At 42.1% G+C, this 24,769-nt stretch overlaps 1 protein-coding gene across 2 annotated transcripts in view; it reads left to right on the top strand.

The window, feature by feature from the left end:
- PNMT (phenylethanolamine N-methyltransferase) overlaps window positions 1–22,569 on the top strand; it is a 54,875-nt gene extending 32,306 nt beyond the window's left edge. For both annotated transcript variants that reach the window (XM_068262239.1, XM_068262240.1), the window contains exons 2-3: window positions 13,456–13,663; window positions 21,472–22,569. In XM_068262239.1, the coding sequence (XP_068118340.1) occupies window positions 13,456–13,663; window positions 21,472–21,907 (644 nt within the window). In that variant the 3' untranslated portion in view covers window positions 21,908–22,569. The remainder of the gene's footprint in view (window positions 1–13,455; window positions 13,664–21,471) is intronic.
- The last annotated feature ends 2,200 nt before the right edge of the window (window positions 22,570–24,769 follow it).

The following is a 24,769-nucleotide window of genomic DNA, read 5'->3' as shown; positions in this document are numbered from 1 at the left end:
AGAGGATGCTAGTGCAACCATTGCATCATTACTATAAGCATACAAGACCATGCTTGTAGAGCTCAAAAAGCCAGCCACAGTATCCATTTCAATACATACAAATGCTATGTGCAATAATCAAGCTCCTTGTACACCCAACAATATGTAATTGCAATCACTGCATAGTTCATATACACATACGGTACTTTTTAGCTAACCATGCTTGTAGAACTGAAAAATCCAGCCACAGTATCCAGCTAATTATTTGCTAATACAGTATGTTATGCATTGATAAGCAGATGAATAACATAACTCCTTGTGCAGCCAAGATTCGCTTTATTATCTGCTTATCTTATGCAGCTTGAAAAATGACAAATCAGATTCCACCTTAGCGAGATTTCACTGGCCCATTTTCAAGCTGCCTACACTTGTATAATGGTACGTCAACTTACATAGGGCATCCCTAGAGAACACCAAACAGTGGCTTTCTGGGTACCAACTTGGTGGGTTTTATATTGCTCTGGGTGTTTTTTGTTTGTGATTTGTTTCTGTTTTTTTGTTTGTTTGGTTTTTTTTAACCCTGTACTTAACCACTTCACCACTGAGGGGTTTTACCCCTTGAACACCAGAGCAATTTTCACCTTTCAGCACTCCTTCCATTCATTCGTCTATAACTTTATTATTACTTATCGCAATGAAATGAACTATATCTTGTTTTTTTCGCCACCAATTAGGCTTTCTTTAGGTGGGACATTATGCCAAGAATTATTTTATTCTAAATGTGTTTTAATGGGAAAATAGGAAAAAATGTGGGAAAAAATTATTATTTTTCAGTTTTCGCCCATTATAGTTTTTAAATAATGCATGCTACAGTAATTAAAACCCATGAAATGTATTTACCCATTTGTCCCAGTTATAAAACCGTTTAAATTATGCCCCTATCACAATGTTTGGCGACAATATTTTATTTTGGAAATAAAGGTGCATTTTTTTCAGTTTTGCATCCATCCCTAATTACAAGCCCGTAGTTTAAAAAGTAACAGTGTTATACCCTCTTGACATAAATATTTAAAAAGTTCAGTCCCTAAGGTAACTATTTATGTTTTTGTTTATTGTATTTTTTTTTTTTAAATTACAAAAAAAAATAATTGGGGAGTGTGGGAGGTAATGAGTTAATTTATTGCGTAAAACTAATGTATTTGTATATGTAAAATGCTTTAGGGTGTAGTTTTACTATTTGGGCACAAGATGGCCACAGTGAGTTTGTGTTCATGCGACCTGTAAGCGTCCGGAAGGACTACGAGGCTGGGAAAATCACAATGATTGCGCTGTTTCTCATAGAAGCAGCAGATCATTGCGGGGGCTTAGATCAACGAACGGGAATGGATTTTCCCGTTCATTGATCTCCGGGCGACGGCGTGCACGAGCGGCAGGAGCGCGCGCACGAGCGGCGGAAGCACGGACAGCGGCGGTAGCGCAGGAGGTACGGATTTCTCTGTCCCTTGGTTTTTTTAGGGGGGAAAAAGGGACGGAGAAATTCGTACCGCGGGGGGTAAAGTGGTTAATATTAGAAATTTGAAATAAGTATATTTCTCTAGAAGGTCTGTTATACCGCATGTATTTTCCTTTGTATTTGATTTTACTGGATTGGACCTATCTCTATAAATTACTAGCTGATGGCCCGGCGTTGCCCGGGTATGTATTTGGCTGTTGTTGGCTGCACCCACTTTTTCTAACCCTAACACACAATTACTCAATGACCTAGTTTGTGAGCTTTGCGGTCTTTGGCATCAATAATTTTCATTGAAATGAAACAAATCTGATTGGCTGTGGCTCCACCCCCTTTTCTGAAAGTGAACCCCAGTGAACAAATGACCATCTGAACCAGGTTTGAGGCTTGTGCCATTAGCAGTGCAAGAATGGCAGCAATTAAATATTCCCCTTGAAAATCAATAGGTGAATTTTGTAGGCTCCACCCACTTTTCTGAATATTAATCCCAGTCACACAGTGACCAACTGTGTAAAGTTTGAGAACTCTGCCATTAACAGTGTAAGAATGGCTGCAGTTTACATTTTCCCAGTGAAATTTGTATTTGTTTTGGTTATGGGGATAAAAAGTACGGTACCCTATATGTTATTCCAGGTAATGTACTATGTTTGTGTCAAATTTCATTCAAATCCATTCAGCCATTGTTGCGTGATTGAATACCAAACATCCAAACTTTCGCATTTATAATTTTAGTGAGATTAACAATATCTTAAAAATTCAAGAGGTCTATGGCGCATTTTTCTTTCTAAATATGACAAATATTATTTTGTGACCTCCTCTGAGAAATTCAGCGACAGGACTATGGGCTCTAACACAGTACTTCCACAGTACTTTCCTCCTCCTAATGTTTACTGTTTTTGTCACAATATTTGTGCTGCTTGAGACTCTGCTGTACATTTTTTGGTTGTATCTATGTTCCCCTTGTCATCTTATTGTGCTTTGTAAAGCTCTGCGGAATATGTTGGCGCTATATAAATAAATAAAAATAATAATACTTTACAGACACTGATGATTGTACAATTAAAGTTTGATGGGTCTCCTAAACTAGACTAGCGCCCCAGAACCTGCATAACTTAGATGTGTCCATATTTGAAGGGATGATTTGGCAAACCTGCCATACACATGAGATCACCTATCTCAGTATTCCAAAAAAACAAAACTGCCTTCATCTGTGTTCTATGTGTACACTTGACATACTTGACATTGACATCTTACTGACATCTAATGTCTATTGTCAGATTAAAAAGCCCACGTACTGTATAATTTGATAATAATGTTTTGAAATTGCAGTTTTGTTTAAAAAAATTGTTAATAATTGAACCTATAGACTGGTAAGTTGCATAACGCACGCAATACGAGTCTGAACTGCACTGGTGACTGAACATATACAAAGCCTGCATGAGGTAAATTAGAATAATGCAATCAGTTACAATGCAGTACTGTGAACAGGCCTATGGAATTGTATGGGCAGTGGGTTGACATCTAGAATTATTCTGCAGAGCAACTGAGTACTGTGAATTAGCCTTAGGGTCCTTTCACACTATACACATTGCGATAACACAGCAGTGGTGAAAAGTTGCATTGCACATTAGAAATGCGATGCCTACAATACACTCCCCCACCTCTTGCATCCACCCCATTCCTTCAGATTGTAAGCTCGCAAGGGCAGGGCTTTCACCCTTTTGTGTCATGGAATGTTACTTTAATTGCTTGCACTCTGTTATAGATTTATACATTTTAGTCATCATGTTAAATTTGCTATTGCAATCACCTGTTCTGTTCTGTATTTTGTACCAGTGTTCATATTTGATGTATATCATTGTCTGTATAATTATGTAACCCTTGTCTGTTTTCTTACATAGTACAGCGCCACGGAATATGTTGGCGCTTTATAAATAAATAATAATAATAATTGCAGTATTTGTATAGCGCCTTTCTCCTGTCGGACTCAAAGCGCTTGCGGGGCAGCCACTAGAGCGCACTCAGTAGGCAGTAGCAGTGTTAAAGAGACTCCGTAACAAAAATTTCATCCGGTTTTCTTCCATCCTACACGTTCCAAAAGCTATTCTAATGTGTTTTGGCTTACTGCAGCACGTTCTACTATCACCATCTCTGTAATAAATCAACTTATCTCTCTCTTGTCAGACTTGTCAGCCTGTGTCTGGAAGGCTGCCAAGTTCTTCAGTGTTGTGGTTCTGTGATGCATCTCTCCCCTCCAGGCCCCTCTCTGCACACTGCCTGTGTGTTATTTAGATTAGTGCAGCTTCTCTCTGCTCTATTATCTTTTACAAGCTGGATAAATCCTCCTCTGAGCTGGCTGGGCTTTCACATACTGAGGAATTACATACAGGCACAGCTGTCTGCACTCTGCAGGAAGAAACAGCCTGACACTTCAGTGGAAGATAGCTGCAGGGGGAAAGAAACACACAAATGATCTCTTGAGATTAAAAAGGAAGGCTGTATACAGCCTGCTTGTGTATGGATGTATTTTCTATGTGTGGACATACTGTACATCAACCTACTTCCTGTTTTGGTGGCCATTTTGTTTGTTTATAAACAAACTTTTTAAAACTGTTTTTAACCACTTTTAAATGCGGTGGGGAGCGGCGAAATTGTGACAGAGGGTAATAGGAGATGTCCCCTAACGCACTGGTATGTTTACTTTTGTGCGATTTTAACAATACAGATTCTCTTTAAAGAGACTTGCCCAAGAAACTCCTTACTGAAATAGGTGCTGGCTTACTGAACAGGCAGAGCCAAGATTTTAACCCAGGTCTCCTGTGTCAGAGGCAGAGCCCTTAACCATTACACTTTCCAGCCAATAATACATTGAAAGTATGCTTCACTGTCATTGTAAACTCACATGTTTGGTAAACACATAGCATGTGTTTACCCACCACACCCGATGTAAGCACACCGCAGAAATATAATGGCATCGTGTTGGGAGGCAATTATATTGTCTATTACAACAAAACACAAAGGATGCAGTGTGAAAGGACCCTCAAGAGAGCGTACATTATTCACAAGTCTATCGGGTTTCAGTGCATTGTTTTGCTTACGTTGTCAATTACTGTATATTGTCACTATTAGCTTGTGCCTGTGAGATCGCCAGTATATTTGTATTTTATGTAATTCAAATCTGTATGCCCATGTTGGGACATCCAGAGATAATTTTTCAAACGTCCCTGATGGGTATAGGCTGCAACCACTATCTCAGTAGTAAGGCAGACTTCCAGTGGGTAAAAGGAGCAGACTCCCACACCATGTGTTTCTCTGATATAACTTTTGGCTATGTTACATACTTATTTGGGTAGAAAAAAAGATACGTTCATTGAGTTCAACCAGGTAATAAAGTACAACACCAGCCTGCACCCTCACATATCCCTGTTGATCCAGAGGAAGGTGAAAACCCCTTACAAGGCATGGTCCAATTAGCCCCAAAAGGGGAAAAAATCCTCCCCGACTCCAGATGCAAATCAGAAAAAAATCCCTGGATCAACACCACCAAAAATGACCTAGTAATAATAGCCATGGATGTCTTTCAATGCAAGAAAAGCATCTAAACCCCTCTTAAACACAGATATGGAATTTGCCAAAACTACTTCCTGTGGCAATATATTTAACAGGAAGTAGTTGTGTGTGGTTACACTTTTTTTCTTTTTGCTTTAGATTCTTATCAATGCCCATTCCTAGCAAAGTCTGTTTAGCAAAACATCAAAAGGAACTTCCGCACACTCATGCAAATCCTCATAGGAATCCACTTACAAAAATCATGCAGCAATCAGTGCTGTCCCTACAGCTAAGTTAAAAGCTGGGATCTTCGTTACAAGGATAAAGTCTCTTGCGTAGTCACATACACCGCGTAGAGGTAGTCCAGTGTCGTATGTGTCCTAACTCTGGCCCTGTAACATGCATAGCCCAAAAATGCATGCATTCAGCGCATCAAAACCTATCTAAGGAATAGGAGCACATATCCTTAAAGGGGTTCTGTGGGGGGTTGTGGAGGAGAAAAACAGACACTTACCTTGGGCTTCTATCAGCCCCGTGCAGCAGTAATGTCCCACGCCGTCCTCCTCCCATCTGCCGTTCTCCGCCGCCGGCCCCGGTCTAAGTGGCATGGGATCCAACTGCGGCTGCGCTAGAGTGGCCGCGCACCCGCTCGCTTCCGCCTGCGTCATCGGAAGCTTACTGCGCAAGCGCAGTACAAGAACCCGTCGTACTGCGCCTGCGCAGTAAGCCTCAGATGACGCGAGCGGAGGCGCGGCAACGCGCATTATTCGTCTGTGTGACAGCCGAATAATAGCCCGGTGCCGGCTGCGGGGAACGGCGGATGGGAGCAGGACGGCGTGGGACATTACCGCTGCAGGGGCTGATAAAAGCCCCAGGTAAGTGGCAGTTTTTCGCCTCAGAAACCCCCACAGAACCCCTTTAACGTCCTCCCTGGGACATCTAACTAATCCTGTTAGTTAGATGCACTCTCTGTCCCTGGAAGGACTTAAGGATATGTGCTCCTAATACTTAGATAGGTTTTGATGCGCTGAATGCATGCATGTTTGGGCTATGCATGTTACAGGGTCAGAGGTAGGACACATACGATACTGGGCTACCTCTACGCGGTGTATGTGACTACGCAAAAGACTTTATTCTTGTAATGAAGATCCCAGCTTTTAACTTAGCTGTAGGGACAGCATTGATTGCTGCATGATTTCTGTAAGTGGATTCCAATGAGGATTTGCAGTGTGCAGAAGTTTGATGTTTTGCTGTTTTGCTTGCCACACCCCTTCCAGCATTTCCCCATTAAATCTACAAGTGTTTAAATGTCCTAGCTCGAGGTAAGGAGCCTGGATTTTGTGTTTTTTCAAAGTCTCTATAGGCCTGGAACCCACTAGGAGCGCTTTTCTGAGCGCTTTGTGATTTGAAAAGCTCTTGCTAATGTAATGCTAAGGGTGTGATCCCACTAGAGTGATGTGATTTTATAAGAATCCCCCATAGCAAGCATTGCATAAGCAAGAGCTTTTTCAAATCACTAGTGGTTAGGAAAGGCTGCTAGTGGGTTTGAGCCCTCACACTGACTCCATTCAGCCGCCTCCCCACACTCTCAATCCAAACAAGTATGCAGATACTTGCAATGCAGCTGCCAGCACACTTTACTGGACACACTTGCCATACTAAATTGCCTGGTGTGCTACATATTTTATTATAGTGTGACAGCATATACTTCAGATCCAAGTCTTTAACTACTTAAAGACCACTCCACGCCAATTGGAGCGGACACGGCGCCAGCCCTAGGACCGCCTAACGCCGATCCTGGGGGCATGTTTTTCAGGAGATTACGTGCGTCTATGCGTCATCAGTCTCCCAGCGGCGATCGCAACTGTGCCCGATCACTGATCCCTTTCCCCCGCAGAAAAAGCGACAGCTTCTCTCGGAGCTATGCTTTTTCTGCTTCCTACGTTCCCCTACGTCGCTCTAAGCGTACGTGTTACGCTTAGAGTGACACTGTATACAAACTCATGGCTGCCATCTTGTGGCCAAAAAGCAAACTACATCTAAATGTTAAATAAAAATAAAAATACACATATATTTACAAAAAAAATACAATTTCAATCCCACCCTCCCAAAAATACCCACATAAAATGTTTAATTAAAAAAAAAACAAAAAAAAAAACATTACAATAAAAAAAAAAAAACACAAATATTTACCTAAGGGTCTAAACTTTTTAAATATCTATGTAAAGATGAAATATTTCTATTTTTTTTTTTATTATAAGCTTGTAAATAGTGATGAATGCAAAACGGAAAAGATGCACTTTTATCTCCAAATAAAGTATTGTGGCCATACATTGTGATAGGGACATAATTTAAATGGTGTAATAACCGGGACAAATGGGCATATACAATACGTGGGTTTTAATTATGGAGGCATGTATCATTTTAAAACTATAATTGCCGAAATGTGAGAAATAATGATTTTTTTCCGTTTTTTTCTTATTCTTCCTTTTAAAATGCATTTACAGTAAAGTGGCTCTTAGTAAAATGTACCCCCCAAAGAAAGCCTAATTGGTGGCGGAAAAAACAAGATATAGATCAGTTCATTGTGATAAGTAGTAATAAAGTTATAGGCTAATGAATGGGAGGTGAACATAGCTCGGATGCATAAAGTGAAAAACGACTGAATGCAAACTGGTTAAAAAATAAAGAAATAAATATTTATATAAAAATAAACATTGAGGGTGCAATCAAAGCTCACCAACAGAAAGCTGTGTTGGTGGGCAGAAAGGGGGGGGGGAAACGTGTGCCGAGTTGTGCGGCCCTGCAGTGAGGCCTTAAAGCTGCAGTGGCCTAATTAGTAAAAAAAATGGCCTGGTCATTAGGGGGGTTTAAGCCCGTGGTCCTTAAGTGGTTGTGTTATGGCTCTTTTGCAGGCTAGGTTCACAGTGATAAGTTACATGTTGCACATGTTATAAGGAGTGTGAACTACAATGGAGACTGGACATAGACTTTAATACAAAGGCTGCATGCAGCAAGTTAGAATAATGCAATCCGTTACAAAGCAGTACAGTGAACAGGTCCATGGAATTTTATGGGCAGTGAGTTAACATGCAGAATTATGAGGCTGAGGCTAGGTTCACACAGGGGCATTTCCTTTCCTGTAAGAACAAGATCGCAACGGAGAGGGAAAATTGCATGCGCTGCAACTGATACAGTCAATGGAAGAGTATGCTTCCCAGCACCTGTAAACATGCACAATGTCCGATACCACGCAGCATGCCTCACATTCTGGATTCTACCACACAGTAATGTGCCACAACAGGAATGTACCATTATAAATTCAGTGTGTTAGCAATGCAATATTCTCCGATGGAACGCCCCAGTGTGAACATAGATAAGTATTGACTGATATCTGTTGAATAAAAAAATTGTCCAAAATTTAAAATGAGATCCAGGTTTGTAAAAATTTGCAAATATAGAGAACAAAACTATATAAAAAACTAAAGTGGAGGAAATGAACTGGGAAAGGGGGTAAAATAGGAAATAAAGGGCTTAAACATGTAAAGAAAATGCGGAATGATTTATGTGCAATAGATGGTCGATGAGATGTAAATTTAGACATTCTTGCAAACGTCGCCTACATTTTATGCAGCTTGAAATTGAGTTATTTTGACTGGTCCAGCTTTACCAGTTGCACACAATTTTACATGAAATCTGAATGCAAGTTGACATTTGCATCCCACTGACAAACGTTGCTTATGTGTATTTGCAAAAGTGGCCATCCATCTTTTGATTGTTTGGATTTTTTTACTTTTGTTTGTTTGTATTTTTTTCTTAGTCTGACTGGTTAAGAATTTATTGAATGTCTGTATAAAACCATACAAGATCAGTTGATCGATGAAAAGTTTTTAATTTGATGTTCTACACAATCAATAACTTCAATGAATACATCAATAAAATTGACAATTTGGTTGTGCCACCTTTGGCCATGGCTGGTTCACACAGGCTTCTGCCAGCATCTTGTTTAGCCGATGCTTTTCTGCAACTGAGAATATTTAACGCCCCCTGTGAACTGGCCCTAACTGCCTTGAACACTGTGTCTGCTGCTGTTTAATCATTGGCCAATTTTACCATTTACATTTAGTAAACGTGGCTGGATAGTGTACTGGTTATGGGCTCTGTCATGGGAGACTGGGATTTGAATCCTGGCTAGGGTCAGTACCTATTCAGTAAGGAGTTCAAGGCAAGACTCCCTAACACTGCAGGGTAGCCTCCTGAGTGCGTCCCAGTGGCTGCAGCTCTTAAAGCACTTTGAGTCACACAGGAGAAAAGCACTATACAAATGTTAGGATTATAGTATTAGATCCTACCGACACAATCTATTCAGAATCTGTAAGTTCGTATACTACATGGAGGTGGTAAAATTGGCCAAAGATTGGTCAATCAAAATTGGATGTGTGTATGCACCCAAGACTGCACTGATCTACAAATCTGCAACTGTGGGTAGGATTGTTGCTTCCTTTTATGGTACATACAAACTTGCGACTATGGTCGTTTGAAACAGCAGCTTAATGATCGGTCTGCCGACAATCAGGTAAAGAACTTTACCAAACGATCATTAAGTACAACGACGAACGAACGATATCGGCACGATGAGAAAATCCAACAGGACCGATCATATTGAACGACAATCGTTACAAAACTATAGTGTGTACCGTTATCTGCCGAGAACGATCGTTACAAGCAGGGGCGGCGCCAGGGGGGTGCAAGGGGGTGCTCGAGCACCCCCTAGAATTGTCCAAGCACCCCCAAAGCACCCCCTGGAGTGAACTGACTTCAGGCGTCTAAAAGACGCCAAGTCAGTTCACACAGCGGCAGCACGGAGCAGCAGGCAGGGCTACGGTAAGATGGCCGCCCGGAGCCCTGTTCTGCAGACTTCGAGTCTGCAGTGCATGGCTTCGGGCGGCCATTTTCCCGTAGCCCTGCTCTCTGCATGCAGGCAGGAAGTCTCGTCGTGACGTCGGGAAGGAAGAGGATCGTGGGTGCGCGGGCGCTGCGCGCCACAATGAGGTCGGGACTCGGGACAGGAGGTCGGGAAAGAAGGTCTTCTGGCTGTAGGTGAGTAAATGGGTTTTTCTTTTCTTTTTCAGGTGATGCTGATTGTGCATATTGGGGTCATATCTGCTACGGATTGTGCATATTGGGGTCATATCTGCTACGGATTGTGCATATTGGGGTCAGATCTGCTACGGATTGTGCATATTGGGGTCATATCTGCTACGGATTGTGCATATTGGGGTCATTTCTGCTACCGATTGTGCATATTGGGGTCATTTCTGCTACCGATTGTGCATATTGGGGTCATTTCTCCTACCGATTGTGCATATTGGGGTCATTTCTGCTACCGATTGTGCATATTGGGGTCATTTCTGCTACCGATTGTGCATATTGGGGTCATTTCTGCTACCGATTGTGCATATTGGGGTCATTTCTGCTACCGATTGTGCATATTGGGGTCATATCTGCTACGGATTGTGCATATTGGGGTCATATCTGCTACCGATTGTGCATATTGGGGTCATTTCTGCTACCGATTGTGCATATTGGAGTCATATCTGCTACCGATTGTGCATATTGGGGTCATTTCTGCTACCGATTGTGCATATTGGGGTGATATCTGCTACGGATTGTGCATATTGGAGTCATATCTGCTACCGATTGTGCATATTGGGGTCATATCTGCTACCGATTGTGCATATTGGGGTCATATCTGCTACCGATTGTGCATATTGGGGTCATATCTGCTACCGATTGTGCATATTGGGGCCATATCTGATAACGATTGTGCATATTGGGGCCATATCTGATAACGATTGTGCATATTGGGACCATATCTGCCACCGATTGTGCATATTGGGACCATATCTGCCACCGATTGTGCATATTGGGACCATATCTGCCACCGATTGTGCATATTGGGACCATATCTGCCACCGATTGTGAATATTGGGACCATATCTGCCACCGATTGTGCATATTGGGACCATATCTGCTACCGATTGTGCATATTGGGACCATATCTGCTACCGATTGTGCATATTGGGACCATATCTGCCACCGATTGTGCATATTGGGACCATATCTGCCACCGATTGTGCATATTGGGACCATATCTGCCACCGATTGTGCATATTGGGACCATATCTGCCACCGATTGTGCATATTGGGACCATATCTGCCACCGATTGTGCATATTGGGACCATATCTGCCACCGATTGTGCATATTGGGACCATATCTGCCACCGATTGTGCATATTGGGACCATATCTGCCACCGATTGTGCATATTGGGACCATATCTGCTACCGATTGTGCATATTGGGACCATATCTGCCACCGATTGTGCATATTGGGACCATATCTGCCACCGATTGTGCATATTGGGACCATATCTGCCACCGATTGTGCATATTGGGACCATATCTGCCACCGATTGTGCATATTGGGACCATATCTGCCACCGATTGTGCATATTGGGACCATATCTGCCACCGATTGTGCATATTGGGACCATATCTGCCACCGATTGTGCATATTGGGACCATATCTGCCACCGATTGTGCATATTGGGACCATATCTGCCACCGATTGTGCATATTGGGACCATATCTGCCACCGATTGTGCATATTGGGACCATATCTGCCACCGATTGTGCATATTGGGACCATATCTGCCACCGATTGTGCATATTGGGACCATATCTGCCACCGATTGTGCATATTGGGACCATATCTGCCACCGATTGTGCATATTGGGACCATATCTGCCACCGATTGTGCATATTGGGACCATATCTGCCACCGATTGTGCATATTGGGACCATATCTGCCACCGATTGTGCATATTGGGACCATATCTGCCACCGATTGTGCATATTGGGACCATATCTGCCACCGATTGTGCATATTGGGACCATATCTGCCACCGATTGTGCATATTGGGGCCATATCTGCCACCGATTGTGCATATTGGGGCCATATCTGCTACCGATTGTGCATATTGGGGCCATATCTGCTACCGATTGTGCATATTGGGGCCATATCTGCTACCGATTGTGCATATTGGGGCCATATCTGCTACCGATTGTGCATATTGGGGCCATATCTGCTACCGATTGTGCATATTGGGGCCATATCTGCTACCGATTGTGCATATTGGGGTCATATCTGCTACCGATTGTGCATATTGGGGTCATATCTGCTACCGATTGTGCATATTGGGGTCATATCTGCTACCGATTGTGCATATTGGGGTCATTGGACGTGTTTTTTGTTAAAATCTGCTCACATTACGTGTATTTTCTTGAGAAAACCTGCACAATTATGTGAATTTTCTGGGAAAAGGGTCACCAAAACTTGGGCCCTCTGTCTTTGCGTTGCACTTTTAAAGGGAACCCGAGGTGAGAATAATATTGAGGCTGCCATATTTATCTCCCTTTAAGCAATACCAGTTGCCTGGCTGCCGTGCTGGTCCTCTGCCTCTTATTCTTTCAACCATAGACCCTGAACAAGCATGCAGCAGGTCAGGGGTTTCTGACAATATTGTCAGAACTGACAAGATTAGCTGCATGGCTTGTTTCTGGTGTAATTCAGTTCACTACTACAGCCAAATAGATCAGCAGGGCTGCCAGGCAACTAGTATTGTTTAAAAGGAAATAAATATGGCAGCCACCATATCACTCTTACCCTGGGTTCACTTTAAATTACAGTTAGCCCCGCCCTCATCCGGTCATGACCACGCCCATTTTTTCGCTGCAGGTTGTAGCCACACCCATTTTTTGCCGCGGCGCGCTTCACGCGCCGCAGGTCGTCAGCTCCCCCAGAAATTGGTCCAGCACCTGCATAGCACCCCCTAAAAAAATTTCCTGGAGCCGCCACTGGTTACAAGGGCCAATGCGCCTGTGTTGGATTTTGGCCAGCTTCTGTACTTCCTGTGTAGTGCGGCCTGTAAAGATTGTTACCGGTACATTATAAATTTCAAATAAACTTTGTTTGCAAGTTAACTATCATATATTTGTATCTATTGTAACCTCATGTTTGTGTTTTTTTTTGTTTTTTTTTATATAAATATGTACGCAACATTTCCCTCTGATCGTTCTTTTCTGTGAGAACGATCGTTAAAATGTGTATGATGATTGCTGCATGCCATCGTTGCATTCCAATCGTTCCAATATTGTTTGTCTGGTATCTATCGTTCCTTGTAAACGATCGTTATCACAAGTGTGTACGTAGTATTATGCTGCATCTGGAGAGTGGTACATTCAGCAGGACTCAAACCCAAATGAATGTATCTAGTTATATTCCTTGAACACACTAATTACATAATTTTATGATGATTGTCATTGACACTCAATAACTCCATTCTTTGTACTCAGGTGAAATAAAGGGGAAAATCCTAGTGGACATTGGCTCAGGCCCCACAATTTACCAGCTACTGAGCGCTTTTGAGCACTTCAAGGAAGTAATAATGACTGATTATCTGGAGGTGAATAGGGAGGAACTGCAGAAATGGCTGAAGAATGAACCTGGTAAATTTGACTGGAGCCCATACTTTGAACATGTCTGTAAACTGGAGGGAAAAGGGTAAGTTCATTCATAATCAACACTATGTACTGGCTACTTCTTAAAGTGGATCCGAGGTGAACTTTTACACATTGCATAATTGTGTTCCTTTCCTATTGTTTATAGGGCAATCCTCAAGCCAAATACTTTTTTGTTTTTGTTTTAATACTCTAATTCCCTATAAACTAAAAAAGCCACGCCCACAGGGTTTCAGAGAGCCTTGGCAGTAGCAAGGGCTCATGGGAGCTCAGTCTGGGCAGGAGGAGGGGGAGGTGTTACTAGCCATTGATTTCAGAGGCAGAGGGGAGGAGGAGAGTGGATTAGGCTGATGGCTCAAGATACAGATAAGCCTGCCTCTGGGTAATGTTTACAAACAACATGGCGGCTGTCATTGTATCACAGGAATAAATAATCATATTCTATTAAAACTGTTTGCAGCTAGATTTGCTGTGTAAACCATCTAAACTTTACATAAGATATATAGACAATTTACTTGTTCTACTTCGTTTTTCATCTCGGATCCGCTTTAAAGCATACCCAAACTAAAAATGAATTGTTGAGATAAGCAATTGTATCTACAGTCCTACTCCTAAACAGGACTTTTGTAGAATCCCACAGTGTTATTGTGTTTAAAGCTAAGAGTGTATGTTTAATGTTTTTTACTGTCTCAGCTAAATGAAGCAGTCTTTTAAAAGTGTCATATACAAACCTGAAATCATAAGGAGAACTTTAGTGAGAGGTTTATGGAGGCTACCATATGTATTTCCTTTTTAAGCAATACCAGTTGCTTGGCTTTCCTGCTGATTCTTTGCATCTTATACTTTCAGCCATAGACCCTGAGCAAGCATGCAGCCTCCATATGTCTCTCACTACAGTTCTCCTCTAACTCTTACAGTGAGGAACACCGCCTAGTTTTATGCAGGTTTGGGACTCTACATACATGTTTTACATACACGGTAAAACATACACAGTCATTTGTTAGTTTATGTAGCCATTAAGATTAACATTCTGGGCAAATCCTTAAAATAAAAAAGTGGGAAAGAGAAAATAATTTACTCCCTTGACCACTAGTAGGACTGGTTCACACTACTGTTTTCTAAGCATTCGTGATTTGTTAAGCTCTTGCCAAAGTAATGCCATGAGGCTGGGTGCAAACATAACAAAATGTAAAAGGCTGCGTATTATGTCATGTTTTATGTTAATGTGTGCGTTTTTTATAGCATTTTTACTGCGTTACTGGTGTGTTTTCATGCGTTTGTGGTTCGCATATACAAAACGCATATGCATTTTGTATGTGTTTTTAAATTTCCATTTATGCAAATCACTAGGAAGACAACAGGAAGCGGAAATACAGCATAAAAAAAATTGGGGAAAAAAACGCATATAAAAATGCATGGAAAAAGCATAAAAAAAGCCATACCATTGCGTTTCCATTGACTTTCATTATGTGCATTTTTGATGCATCTATCAATATTATGCAACAAAATCGGCGTTTTTAGAAACGCAAGTTTGAAAACGCATTTAAAACGCATATGCGTTTTTTTAACATGCGATTTTTCCTGCGGCCCATAGACTTCCATTGGTGACAAAAAAGCAGCGTTTTACGCAACACTAGCGTTTTTGCTATGTGTGCACCCAGCCTAAATGTTCTCACTTGAGTGATGTCATTTTTTAAAAATCACACACAGCATTACATTTGTAAACGCTTTTCAAATCACTGGCACTTGAAAAACGTTGGTAGGGTGAACCTGTCTGTAGTGACAGTGCTGAAAAAAAGATTTGTGTCCCGGGGTAAAGCTGGACACTCTGATTTGCTGCTACACAGCTGCACATTCAGGAAGTTGTGCTGCACTTTGTGTTTTGACACTTAAAAAGCCCATACACACCATTTTCCCGATAAGCAGCGATTTTTGGAGTGACAGTATCCCCGATCTCGTGACGTGAGTACAGGCACGCTAACAACATTTAACGACGCGCTTATTAATGACTGTGACAATCCAGCCCCGCGATCCCATCTAATCTGCTCCCGTTAGCATACGCAAGTAGTACGGTGAGCAGACTGACAATAAAGATTGATCGCGCAGCTGCCGACAATATGTAATGTGACAATCACTCACCAATCCCATATTACTAGGCCACTGTTGCCATGCAGGTCTCATGCACTAGAGACTTCTGGAGGCAAATTCATTGTGTGCGTAGTAAACGGTTAAGATTGGTTGGAGGTGCCCATACATGTACAATCCCGATTGTACTTACAATCGGTAAACTAAAAATATCGATTTCGTGCTGGAAATCGGGTAAATTCACTGCCACCACTCTTCCAGTTCGGTAAGGAGGGAAGAGGATCCAGCTATCATAATATGGTAGCCAGCCCAATCACGCTCGACATGCTCCAGTCACCGTTCGGGGAATAGTCAATTCCGAAGGGTTAAAGACTGTGAGCAATGTGACGTATAAAGAAAGGTTACTGGGTCCATATATGATGCAATCTGGATTGTATGTCCAATCGAGAAACTAAAGTTATCAACCATTTATAAGAAAATAATAAAACAATGCGGTAGTATGACTGACTCTTCAGAGGGCAGATTTGTTGTAGCAACAATCAGATAACTAGAACAGGCACAAGACTGAACGATAAAAACGTCCAGAATGTCCGATTGCCATGCGGCCTGAGGCCTTTGTGAGAAATAATCCAAGATGGAGGATTTGGCCCGTGTCCTTGCGGGCTGGTCGATTGATGTTAATTCGACGTCAGACTAAAGGTGAAGGACGCTGGACCTTTGTGTCATTGGAGTTTTAACCTCACTGTAGATGGGAGGGATCATGACACATCAAAGTCCAGCTTTGTGCAATTTGAATAAGGCAGTGCCCCCATAAGAGATTTTGGCCCAATTCATGTTTTGTCCGCTCTCTCCGTGCCCGTAGGTCACATCAAGAATCCAAATGAATATTCATAATCAGCGTAATTGTGTGAATCTCCTAATACCAAACACGAGGATCAGATATGACTCATAACACAGTTTTTTACTTCTTCCATTTGTAGCCTGGGTTCAGAAGCATCTAGCTTGTCCAAACTCTCTCAGCACCGGTACCAAGTTGAACCTCAGAACTTGTGCACTTTTCAGTGGCCTAGTAACTTTCTATGCCATGAATTATGAAGAAAATGTGAGAGAAATATGGATATTGGGGATTCCTGGGTCACAAGTAGGTCAACTACTTCCAGGGAGAGTAGACAAACTCAGCTGGAAGTCTTTGAAGCTCGGACAGCAGGGCTAATGCTGGGAATACACGCTTCGTTTTTGCCTTCGTTTTAGCCTTCGTTTCGATTGTGCCTTTTGTCCTTTTCGATCCCGAAATAATCGATCGTACGGTTAATATCACCACCCACGGTTTCGGTTTTTTTTTCGATTCTGATTGTTTCGTTTTTCCAACGATCGAAGGCTGCAAAGAAACGAAACGTAGTACAGGGACGGACGGCATAAACGAATATATAATCGATCTAAACAGCCATCAAGCCTACCAATGGTTCGATTAGATGGATAAAGAGAGATAATATCAAACATGTTCGATCACTAGTCGTTCGTTTTTGGGGTCTATTAATCGAAACTATAATGAGATTATGACTATTTTCACATACGTTTTCAACACTCGATTCGTTTACCAAACAAATCGAAGGCTAAAACGAAGGCAAAAATGAAACGTGTATTCCCAGCATAAGTGTCAGATTCCCTGCTGAGATCAGGGCCGATCAGTCTGGAGAAGGATGCTTTAAATTGGCTCTGTCAAGCTGATATCTAATCTTCATCTGATGGATGAGCTATATAACATCCCAGAAATGCTAGAGACAGATTACACACAAAACTGCCAGTGCTTGCCAGCAGAGCCAGGAGGGAGAGAAAAAAAAGTGGATTTAAAACAGAAAATTACATTTCTACTATTTTGCAATGGAATTTGCGTTTGCCATTTGAATGGCGCACACACTGTTTAATTGGGAACAGTGTGAGCGTCACAATGACCTTCAAGGCGGATTGGATATTTAAGATCCCTGACGACTCCATGCAAAGTACCACATCCGCTTGAATTCTCATTCGCACCCATCATGTAAAGTCAACTTAAATGCTGCCAAATGGCAGCGTTATTAACCCCATGCATCTCAGTGGTTACACAGCAGAAAAGATGTTTGAATGTGGCTGCAGCCATGCTCAGATGGCTGCAGGACGCTGGACCTTTGTGTCATTGGAGTTTTAACCTCACTGTAGATGGGAGGGATCATGACACATCAAAGTCCAGCCTTGTGCAATTTGAATAAGGCAGTGCCCCCATAAGAGATTTTGGCCCAATTCATGTTTTGTCCGCTCTCTCCGTGCCCGTAGGTCACATCAAGAATCCAAATGAATATTCATAATCAGCGTAATTGTGTGAATCTGCTAATACCAAACACGAGGATCAGATATGACTCATAACACAGTTTTTTACTTCTTCCATTTGTAGCCTGGGTTCAGAAGCATCTAGCTTGTCCAAACTCTCTCAGCACCGGTACCAAGTTGAACCTCAGAACTTGTGCACTTTTCAGTGGCCTAGTAACTTTCTATGCCATGAATTATGAAGAAAATGTGAGAGAAATATGGATATTGGGGATTCCTGGGTCACAAGTAGGTCAACTACTTCCAGGGAGAGTAGACAAACTCAGCTGGAAGTCTTTGAAGCTCGGACAGCAGGGCTAATGCTGGGAATACACGTTTCGTTTTTGCCTTCGTTTTAGCCTTCGTTTCGATTGTGCCTTTTGTCCTTTTCGATCCCGAAATAATCGATCGTACGGTTAATATCACCACCCACGGTTTCGTTTTTTTTTCTCGATTCTGATTGTTTTGTTTTTCCAATGATCGAAGGCTGCAAAGAAACTAAACGTAGTACAGGGACGGACGGCATAAACGAATATATAGTCGATCTGAACAGCCATCAAGCCTACCAATGGTTCGATTAGATGGATAAAGAGAGATAATATCAAACATGTTCGATCACTAGTCGTTCGTTTTTGGGGTCTATTAATCGAAACTATAATGAGATTATGACTATTTTCACATACGTTTTCAACACTCGATTCGTTTACCAAACGAATCGAAGGCTAAAACGAAGGCAAAAATGAAACGTGTATTCCCAGCATAAGTGTCAGATTCCCTGCTGAGATCAGGGCCGATCAGTCTGGAGAAGGATGCTTTAAATTGGCTCTGTCAAGCTGATATCTAATCTTCATCTGATGGATGAGCTATATAACATCCCAGAAATGCTAGAGACAAATTTCACACAAAACTGCCAGTGCTTGCCAGCAGAGCCAGGAGGGAGAGAAAAAAAAGTGGATTTAAAACAGAAAATTACATTTCTACTATTTTGCAATGGAATTTGCGTTTGCCATGTGAATGGCGCACACACTGTTTAATTGGGAACAGTGTGAGCGTCACAATGACCTTCAAGGCGGATTGGATATTTAAGATCCCTGACGACTCCACGCAAAGTACCACGTCCGCTTGAATTCTCATTCGCACCCATCATGTAAAGTCAACTTAAATGCTGCCAAATGGCAGCGTTATTAACCCCATGCATCTCAGTGGTTACACAGCAGAAAAGATGTTTGAATGTGGCTGCAGCCATGCTCAGATGTGACTCCGTGAGACAAACGCTTCCCAACTGCATGTACTGAGCACTTCTCAGCCCCCAGCAAGTGTGGTTACAATGTGTTGATGTGAAAGCACCCTAAATCTTGGAGGAATAGGAAAAATATGGGCAGACATGGTGGCGTAATGTTTAACACTCTTTCCTTGCAGCCCGAAACCCAGCCAGGGCACTATCTGCATGGAGTCTGTATGTACTCCCTATGCCTGCGTAGGTATCCTGCCACATCATACAGATAAGTTAATTGGCTTTCCCCAAATTAGCCCTAGACTACGATACATATACTACATGATATATGCATATGACAAATTGAGATGTCGTGAACATAGAATTTTCCCTTTGTGAACGGCGAACGCAAACTTCCACAAAATCTTCGCGAACAGGCGAATCTGGCGAACCGCCATAGACTTCAATGGGGAGGCGAATTTTAAAACCTACAAAGACAGTTTCTGGCTACAAAAGTGATGAAAACGTTGTTTCAAGGGGTCTAACACCAGGATAGGGGCATGCGGGAGGAAGATCCATGCCAATAGTCCCACCAAAAATTACAGAGTTGACGCAAAGTCGGATTTTAAACCCGAATGGGCAGAAATCACATTATGCACAGTTCTAGATGCCAGCGGGCTCACACAGAGAGATATAATAGTACAGAATACAGTGAAATAATAATGCATTGGAGTGGTTCTGTGCTTGCAACTTAAAGCGGACCCAAACCAAACATTATTTTAATTCAAAATATTTAGTTGAACCACTCTGACACATATAAAGATAAATAAACACTCCTTCAAGCCTATGAGCATTTCAGTGCATGCTTTTCACCCTTTTCTTTTCATAACTAGGGTTATACAGGTGGCAGCCATTAGCAATTCCTCCTTTGCTGGACACCACCTACTCCACCAGTTTGCCGGATTCTGTTTAATATGAAAGGAAGGGAGGGGTTCCTCCAATAAATGTAAAATATTTTATATTTGTCATCATGCAGCTGAAAAAAGGCTGCTATTTATTATTATAATTTAGAAAATAGATTTTATTTCTGAAGTCTTGTATTTTTTAATTTGGGTCCACTTTAACCTCCTTAGCGGTAACCCTGTTCTGGACACAGGGTAAGCCGATTGCTCTGGCCCCACTGGGCCGATCTGAATAATTTTTTCCTTATATACACGCAGCTAGCACTTTGCTAGCTGTGTGTTACCTTCGATCGCCGCTGTTCTCTCCGCCGATTCACCGCTACCCGCCGCATCAGAGGGTGCCCCCCCCCCGAGACCCCGTGCGCTGCCTGGCAAATCAGTGCCAGGCAGCGCTGAGGGGTGGATCGGGACTCCCTCTGACGTCACGAGGTCGATGACGTCGGTGATGTCATCGCGCCCGGCGCCATGGCGACGGGAGAAGCCCTCATGGAAATCACGTTCAGAACGGGAATTCCTGATGGGCTGATGTCGCTGCTCTGCGGCTATCATGTAGCTAGTGCTAGGCTAAAAACATTTTTTTTAAAAAATAGTGCAGCGCTGCCTCCCTGGCGGATTTAATCGACCACCAGGGAGGTTAATAAGGCAACAGCAGTAGTGTGCACACAGCTCTGGGTGTCAGTTGTAGGCTGTGGAGTGTCACACACTAAAAAAATGATGTGCTAGCCCTCAAAAGTGCTGTTTGAATTGCTTTTACAACGGTTAAGGAACAAGAACACAGGCCTAGCTAATACTTTCCCTACCTATCTGCAGCAAGTCTGACCCTGCTCTCACTAACAGTCAGCAGCCAGCAGAGAATTGATCCAATATGGCCACTGCAACTGCTTTTTGATAGGGGGGTGGGGGGTACAAGAAGAGGTGTTAGCTGATTGGCTGCCATGTGTGTGAGGTAGGGGGTCAAAGTTTAGCTCAATGATGATGTATAAGGGGCGAATAGAACACGCCAAATGTTCGCTGTGAATGCGAACGGTTGATGTCCGCAGAATACTGCCCGCCGGCGAACTGTTCGAGCCTTCTCTAATGACAAATGACTAAGGTAGGGATTCGATTACAAGCCCCTCTGAGGGATAGTTAAGTGACAAGACAATATACTCTACAGCGCTGCAGAAGATGTTGGTGCTTTATAAATACTAAAAATAACAAATCAAATATTCAACAAGAACATTGAAAATAATTGTACTTTTTCATCCACAGGGAGCCATGGCAAAACAAAGAAAAACGTTTGCGGGAGCGGGTAGCTCGAGTGATACCCGTGGATGTGCATCAGCCATGCCCTCTAGGACAGGAACTCTCCAATGGCTCGGTGGACTGTCTGGTGTCTTCATTCTGCCTTGAGGCATGCAGCCCACACCTCGAAGCCTTTCAGAAGGCCCTTGAGCATGTTGTTGGGCTCCTTAAACCACATGGGCATTTTCTATGGATCGGAGCTTTAGAAGAGTCTTATTACTTGGCAGGAGAAGCTCGATTGACTGTAGTGCCAGTCACAGAAGAGATGGTGAGAAAGGCTTTGGGCATGGCTAAGTGCATTATTAGGGAATTCCGTACCTACTCAATGTCTCCTTCTATGAAAGTTGGAGTGGATGACGTCAGTGGCATTTTCTTTGTCTGGGCTCAGAAAGAAGCGTGCTAATAATACCAGTGCTAGCGCCCCGAGGATATGACCCTTAAAGATTCTAGCCCCTTTACCTGTGATTCTTTTCTATATTCTGCTCTATCGCCTAAGAGAAGAGTCTCCCAAACCTTGGTCAATATTGTGCCACCAACAATCTTGGCTGTGGCTACGTGCTGCCTAGGCTATTAGAAAGCTATACTACCAACCTACAGACAAGAAGTTGTCTCTTCCAGGCTACCCTCTGGAGCCCAGAATAGTCCACAGAACAACTTCATTATGCTCACGTTTGTATTTGCCACAGTGGCAGTCACTACCATTGGTGCCCATTCCACAGTATGGGGGAACCCAGAACACAATAATGCCCAATGGTACATATATAGAGTATATATAAAATGCCATTATACAAACAAACCCAGATTGTTTGGTATTTATTCTAACCAATCTAAAAAGTTAAGAAATAAGATACTTGGCATAAAGTAGCATAACAATCTGTAACAAATACATCTGAGCTTCCTCTAGCAACCATTCAGAAGCCATCAAGCATTTTCCGGGAAGATCAGCAAATGTACAAAAATGTTTGGTTGCCATAGACAGCACACACCTCTGCCTATCAGGCATCTTTGAAACATGATCCAGTAAGAATCTGCTTGGTTGAAAAATCTCATAACAGAAAATTCAGATTCAGAAGATTGATAGCAGTTTTGTATAATGTAGTATTTGTGAACCAACACATGAATAACCCCTATTCATGTGTCGGTTCACAAATACTACATTATACAAAACTGCTATCAATCTTCTGAATCTGAATTTTCTGTTGGCCAATGAGATGCAAATCCAAACTGGAGGATTATGCAAATTTGCATGCAAATATATGCAACTTGAAAAGAAATAAACAAAGAAAGCCAAGGAGGGATTTACATACAATCTGCATAATCCTGCACCAACTCAGATTTATGTGTATCCCATTGACCGCTCCTGCACATAAACAGTTAACACTATGTTGCCATCTCAGGATCACTCACCTTTATGGCAAACATTGCAAGTCTGGCGCTGGTCCTCCAGGAAATGACGATCTGGTTGATAAACTACAATAAAAAGTTTCTTTCTTTGCAATCTTCTGTAAAGCTTGAAAAAAAATAAAATCAAGTATAAAACTTTACAAAAATAAAATGGTAGTAACCAAAGGACAAAGCATAACAAAACGACCGTAATACGTACAATCCTTTAAACCGGAGGAGGTCTATAAACTGATAACATAATATAATACATAATCAAGGGTTACTTACATTGAACACTGCATAAAATGATGAATATAAAAGTGAAGAAACCTGCACTCACTGTGAATGAAATACCTTGTTTTAGGCTTATGCCGAATGGCAATACAGCTGCCGGATGGTTGTGCAAAAATACTAAGTGGCATCTGTGATAAGTAAACTAATAATTAGGAGTGCTGTATGCAGCAAATCCCTGTGTGGGTTGCTACACTGTGATTAAAGTTTGTTAGAGCGGGGTTGTGCTTACACTAAACATTCACTACACCATAAATCCTCTGTATTCTCTAAATTAAGTGAAGTACCCTCCACAGTGGCGTAGCAATAGGTGATACAGAGGCTGCAACTGCACCAGGGCCCCTGAGCCAGAGGGGCCCACTAGGAGCCCTCCTTCATCCATCTTATTAGCTTTTCATTGGTTCTATGCTGTTAATAATCACCTCTATATGTACATTGAATAGTGGTATCATTAACAAATGGTTTCCATCCTCTGATTGCACCTCTGACACTGAAAATGTATTTGGATAGTTTTGAGGCTTCATACCAATAAATTGCTTGGAGCCCCATCTAAAACTTGCACTGGGATCCCTGGCACCTTAGTTATGCTATTGACCCTCTACCAGAATAAAGTCCAATCTACAATATTCACACTTAAGCCTCTTTTCCACAGACTGTTGAGCTGTGTGCTCAGCAAGCAGTTACCAGGCAGCAGTGAGCAACTACCAGGCAGCAAAAGCAGTTACCAGGCAGCAGTGAGCAGTTGTAAGAGTTTGAGAGGCATTTCACTGCCTATCAATAGTCCTTGGAAAAGAAACCTTAAAGAGACACTGAAGCGGAAAAAAAAATATGATATAGTGAATTGGTTGTGTACTATGAATAATTACTAGAAGATTAGCAGCAAAGAAAATATTCTCATACTTTTATTTTCAGGTATATAGTGTTTTTTCTAACATTGCATCTATCTATAATATGTGCACATTACACAACACTCAGCATTCAAAATGAGTCTTTCAGAGCAGTCTGTGAAGTAATGACCTCTCCTCTAGCAGAGAAAAAGTAAATAGTCCAGGAACAGTTGAGATAATAAAAGTCAGATAACAGCCCTCTCCACGACTAACTTAGTCGGAGAGCTTAATGGCTTGTTTGCATAGAGATAACAACTGGAGTTTCTCAACTCTTCCTGTACTGGAAACAATTACACTGATGTATCTGATCTTAATGTTTTATTTCTTAGCTGTGCTACACATACAAATCATAATATCATCATTTTTTTTTTCGCTTCAGTGTCTCTTTAAGCCTCTTTCACAGTGGGACGTTGCGTTTGAAAGTCGCACAACGTGCCCCTAATGCAGCACACGTAGGTTATGAAATTGGACATTATTTTGCAGTGCGTTATGTGTCTCTTGGTGCGCCATTTTTATTGCATACTGATGGAACTAAACGGCGCATGCGTTACAAAAAAACCCCAAAACATTACTGAGCATGTGCAACACACATAACTCAGCAAATGTATTGCTAAACGCACAGCATGCAGCACTTATACTCTAAATATTGCTACACGTTACACACAACGCAACGTGTGCACTGTGAATTTCGCACAGACTTTGTA

Source organism: Hyperolius riggenbachi, chromosome 12 (assembly GCF_040937935.1).
Source record: "Hyperolius riggenbachi isolate aHypRig1 chromosome 12, aHypRig1.pri, whole genome shotgun sequence".
Lineage (NCBI taxonomy): Eukaryota > Metazoa > Chordata > Amphibia > Anura > Hyperoliidae > Hyperolius > Hyperolius riggenbachi.
The sequence above is the reverse complement of the archived record's forward strand: the minus strand, read 5'-3'. Positions and strand labels throughout refer to the sequence as shown.